The 5,070-nt window shown below is 39.0% G+C and overlaps 1 protein-coding gene across 1 annotated transcript in view; it reads right to left on the reverse strand.

Moving 5' to 3' along the window:
• Positions 1-5,070, reverse strand: part of LOC103728704 (von Willebrand factor A domain-containing protein 5A-like) — a 28,070-nt gene that overhangs the window by 1,257 nt on the left and 21,743 nt on the right. The window contains 3 exon segments of the mRNA XM_008826664.1: positions 2,649-2,725; positions 2,728-2,752; positions 3,977-4,061. Coding sequence (XP_008824886.1) covers positions 2,649-2,725; positions 2,728-2,752; positions 3,977-4,061 — 187 coding nt within the window.

Consider the following 5,070-nt stretch of genomic DNA (forward strand, 5'->3'; position numbering starts at 1 on the left):
GTTTTAATCCCCAGTAGTCACTAGGAATGGTTGTAAAAAGCCAGAGTGGTGTGTGTGTGTGTGTGTGTGTGTGTGTGTGTGTGTGTGTGTTTGTGTGTGTGTGTGTGTGTGTGTGTGACTTTAACTCTATTGCTGAGGGTAGGGTGGGAGAGTAGACACAGGTGGATTCTTGGAGTTTTCTAGTCTCCAACCCAAGTCAAAGGTTTGGAGGAAGTCCCTTCTCAAGGGAGTAAGGCAGAGAGTGATAGAGCAGGGCACCTGAAGTTCTCCTCAGGCCTCTGTGCATACACACACACACACACACACACACACACACACACACACCTGAAGAGTCAACTTAGTGTTTGGTTGTGCATATGCTTATTGGTGACCTCTTGGGGTTGCATAATCTATCAGGGAAACCACCTTTGGAATAAACTGCTTCTTTCTTCTTCAGTAGCTATTTGTTGCCTATAGCTCCACCTGCAGTTGGACTATTTGTCATTTCCCTCATTTACATTGGCATGTCAACTGGAGATGTCATCATGTAGGTCTTGTTTAGGCAACCATAATGGGGATGTTTAGTGAGTACACTGTCCTTACCATGTCTAGAATGCCTCTAGCAAGAGGTGGCTGGTTCTTCAGGCTCTTAAAGTCTTTCTATGCCCCCCCTTCCTTAATGCTCCCTGAGCCTTACCTGTGACTTTTCAGTTATAAGTGACTATCATTATTTCCCTGACCTGATTCATTTCTGATCAATATTCCCAGCTTCTTTACCTCTTCCCTAAGAGAAACATATGCCAGAATAGTGAGAAATCACTTACTGTCCATGTCTACGCACAGAAATTACAGTGAGTTTTAAAATATAGTTCCTCAGAGTTTCAGCTTGAAGTTAATGACTTATGAAATTCTGTGAGTACATTCCTAGAATAGTCTTTATGGCTCACCTGGAACCCTCACTAAGTATTTATCAAATCTGTGGCTTCATGTTCTGTGTAGTCACCTGAAACTTCTGATTCTCATATACAACTTCTCTCAAGTCAGTTTGCCTCTCTATAAGTTGATAGTTAAGAACTAAAAAATTCTTGACTGCTATTCTTGATACCTTGTATATTATTTTTGCTCTTCCATGGAACTTTGCCTTTACAGTCCTGGTGTCTTTTCTGAGCTAAGTTTGAGGCTTCTAACCCACTTCCCCATTTCTGTGCTGGAATTTTGCCTGGTTTGAGCTTGCATGGGTCTCGAGTATACTGTTACCATTGCTGAAAGTTCATATGAACATTTTCCCAGCTGTCCAGAATATTTTCTTACAGCAATATGAGAATAAACTAAGACACTGCACATTGATCATTAAAAAGTTCTTACTGAAATTTACATTCTAATTTTCTCTAATTCTTTTCATTTTTTGAGCATCACAGTTAGCAGCTAATATAAGTGTTACTCTGGTGCTCTGTGAGTCCATGTTAGAAAACTTCATGATAGTTTTATCCACTTGTGAGGGTCTATAATTTATGACTACAATCCTTTATTTAAGAACACCATTTCTAAGAGAAAAAAACAAAGCTAGATTGTAATTTTAATTTTCCTTTTATCCACATTTTAAAAGGTGAAAGAGAATATGAACGATGCATTCCATTTCACCTTATTTTGTTGTTAGGAGTGGAAAGAAAGTCCTTGTGCCTGCTAGGTAGCTATCTCTGTGAGCTATTCCAAGATCTTAAGGAATCTTATTAAAACAAAATACTTAAAAATAATGATTATTTTAATATGTGGTCAACATGAAATAATTTTTGTTTTATACCAAGTTTTTGAAATAATATGTATATTACAGTGTAAAACCCTGTTCATTTGCATTTACCCACCAAAAGGCTAGCTGCTGCATATTACTAGAGGGTACAATTAATTTACTGCAGTTGTAGAATGTCTGCAGTTTAATTACTGTTCACATTTCTAAATTTCAGAATTACGTTCATTCCCCCCAATTGGCATTTGTCTTGTATTAAACAAATGTTATTCCAGTGGTATTAAAAGACCCACCCAGATCTCTTAAGATTCTCTATGTGGTTTGTATTTGTCAGCATATTCAAAGGCATTTGAAATAAATAGGTGGATCCCTAATGATTCACCTAACCTGCCTTGAAATAATTTTTTAAGTCTTTACCACATTTTCTAGTATGGAAAGAAGTAATAATGGAGTTTCTATTGGAGGCTGTGAAGACATTCTGTCTTAGCACTGAGTCAAGATCTACACTGATTGACTCAGAGAATTTATTAGTCCTTTGCATTCTTCAACTTCTTTATTTATACAGAGCAACATGAATAGAACCTGCCTTACTTAACTGAAAGAAGAACAGATAAAAATATGAATGTAAGTCCTTAAAACAGTGTCTGCTACAGGAAAACTGCTCGATAACTTTCAATTTTACAACTATGTCTGTCAAGGAATAAGAAGATTTTAGTTTTTGTTTTGATAGCTATCAGTCTTAACACGGTCCCCCACAGGCTAGCACACTATTTTTTTTTTCCTGTGGTATAACTTAAACAGAAAAAATAATTTTAACCTATATTTATCTCAGGTCAGTTTCATCTATGTGTTGCCTCTATTTTCTTTTCTCAGTTTCAACTTCAGGAAATAGATATCCAATCTTTTATTTTACATTGGGTCTTACCTCGGTAGGGTTTGCAGCCTTTATGTATTCCAAATTAGTACCCAGGATCTTGGCCAAACCATCATCCAGGTCCCAGGACCATTTGCTTTTTGGAGGGAAATTAGCTATAAAATGCCATCATTCTTTGAGGGTTTGAAATTACCGAGAAAGTATTGACTCTGATTTTCCCCAAGAAAGGCTCCTGAAATCATAGAAAGGCTGTAGTGAGAGTTGTACAGAGAAAAAGCCCCGCCCCATCTCCATGCACACAATGTGTGAAAGGATGCCTGGGAAAACGGGTCCAATAGGATGGTAGCTGAGTCTATAAGGGGCAAGGCCCCTCTTGCAGGTAGTCTGTGCGCAGAACTGGCCCAGGGACATTGTTGAACTGGAGGCTGCCCAAATCTAGTGGACTGTAGGTTTTAAGTCCTATACTCTAGACTGATAAAGCTTGGCTGGCTGTGGCAAATATCGACAAATTTCACCTGCTAAATGATGCCTCAGGTAGACTAGCTCCTTGATAAATAAAACTACACAACAGCTGAGTTTTGAATTTGGGTTTATGGTTATCATAATTTGAAGAACAAATATAAGGTTTATCTCACCTTTATGGGAACTTTCAAAGCTGGGCTTCCTCTTTTTCAATTTACTAGTGGGTTTTTTCACAAGCACAGCTTTTTTCCTCCCACGGAAACATTGAGATTATAATACATGTACTTGCATATCTGTGACACAGAAGCATTACTGAGAATATGTTCCTGGAAAGACCTCACTCAGAATATAGGAACAACAAGATTCATAGACTCATAGGGATCCTAATCTATCAGATTGCTTGTGATGTTCTGAGGAGAGATCAAATTCTCAGCAGATGAATTTGAACACCTATCAGAGCTTAAGTATGAGATTTCACTGAAACCTGAAATGGAAAATGCACAAGTTGAAAGTGAAACACTGCTTGCTTTCTGCAGTGAGCAGCTACGATAAAGCCTAAAGATCTGGGACACAAATCCATGTCAGCTTCTGACACCACACATAATAGGGCATACACCTGTGAACCTTGCTCAGATGCACCCTTACCTCTGATCTCTCTTTCTGCTTTCTGAGTACCTTGATGTAAAATAAGCATTGACACATCTTAATTTCAATTTCTGAGGATTAGTCCAAATAAGTTTTCATTTAAATTGGATTTATCTATCCCCCCATAACTATTTTACCTCTGTCCTGTTCCAAAATGACTAAATATACTCTACTGTAAACACCCAGGTTTGGAATGAGATTGGGTTGGCGATGTTCTAAGCTTGAGCTCATTACTCTCGTATGCACCTGGTGTACTTTCCACAAATACTCACCGATATCAACAACCTCCAGTCATTTATCACTTCACTGATGCACTCAAAAATCTCATCATAGACTTTCACTGCATTCCAGCTCTGCCTACAGTCCAGGAGATTTCAACCCCTATGTAGGTCCGCTATCCAATATCTTAATGCAAAAGATACTGGCTTTCTCAAATCCAGTGACTCTAGCTTTACTCTACTCCAGTCACACTGCCCTAATTAATAAGGAGCTTATTATTACAGAACAGTCAGAAACAAATTTTAAGATTGAATTCAATATTTTTATTTTCTGTATATGAAAGTTTTGCCTGCCTGTATGTATGCAACTGTACCACTGTATGTATGCAATGCCCACATGGGATAGAAGCAGTCACTGGATTACCTGGAATTGGAGTTATAAACGGTTGTTACCCATCACGTGGATGCTGGGAACCAAACTCAGGCCCTCCGCTGGAGCAGTCAGTCCTTCTCTCCAACTACTTATAAATCATCCATTTTTTTAAACAAAATACGCATTTTGTAATGTTTCATTTACTACTTTAAGTGCTCAATTTTACATCCATAACTTCTGTTCACCAAAGCCATCTCACAAAATCCCAAGTTAGAAATCACTGCATCCTCTACTCAATTTACTCTTATGCTGATGCTCATGAGTGCAGCAGAAAAGATTCCCCCAAACCAGGATTCTCCTCAGCAGTTCAGTCTTGCTTGAAAAGTTACCAAATCCAACTGGATATCAGCACTCCAAAATAAATTACTCTTTATCTCTTTCCAATTTCCATTTGTCCCTATGTGACGCTATTAACTAATTTTCCAGAAGATAAATCAGGGCAGGAGAGATGGCAGAGTGGTTAGGAGCACTGGCTTTTCTTTCAGAGGACCCCCGTTTGATCCCCAGCACCCACATGGTAACTAACAATCATCCATAACTGTAGGAAACCAGGATGCCAGGCCCGAGGGTGAGATGAGCCTAAAACTTTTAAGTCCAGCCTGCATCCTCTGCTAAAGGGAGGGGTGCTGAAAACAGTGGCTCTGATAATCCCTGTCTTGTGGAACACTGTGAGACTGCCAGGAGGAAGCGGCCTGGTCATAAGTGCAGGCTGCCA

The sequence above is a fragment of the Nannospalax galili genome, unplaced genomic scaffold (assembly GCF_000622305.1).
Source record: "Nannospalax galili isolate Female #2095 unplaced genomic scaffold, S.galili_v1.0 scaffold1852, whole genome shotgun sequence".
Classification (NCBI taxonomy): domain Eukaryota; kingdom Metazoa; phylum Chordata; class Mammalia; order Rodentia; family Spalacidae; genus Nannospalax; species Nannospalax galili.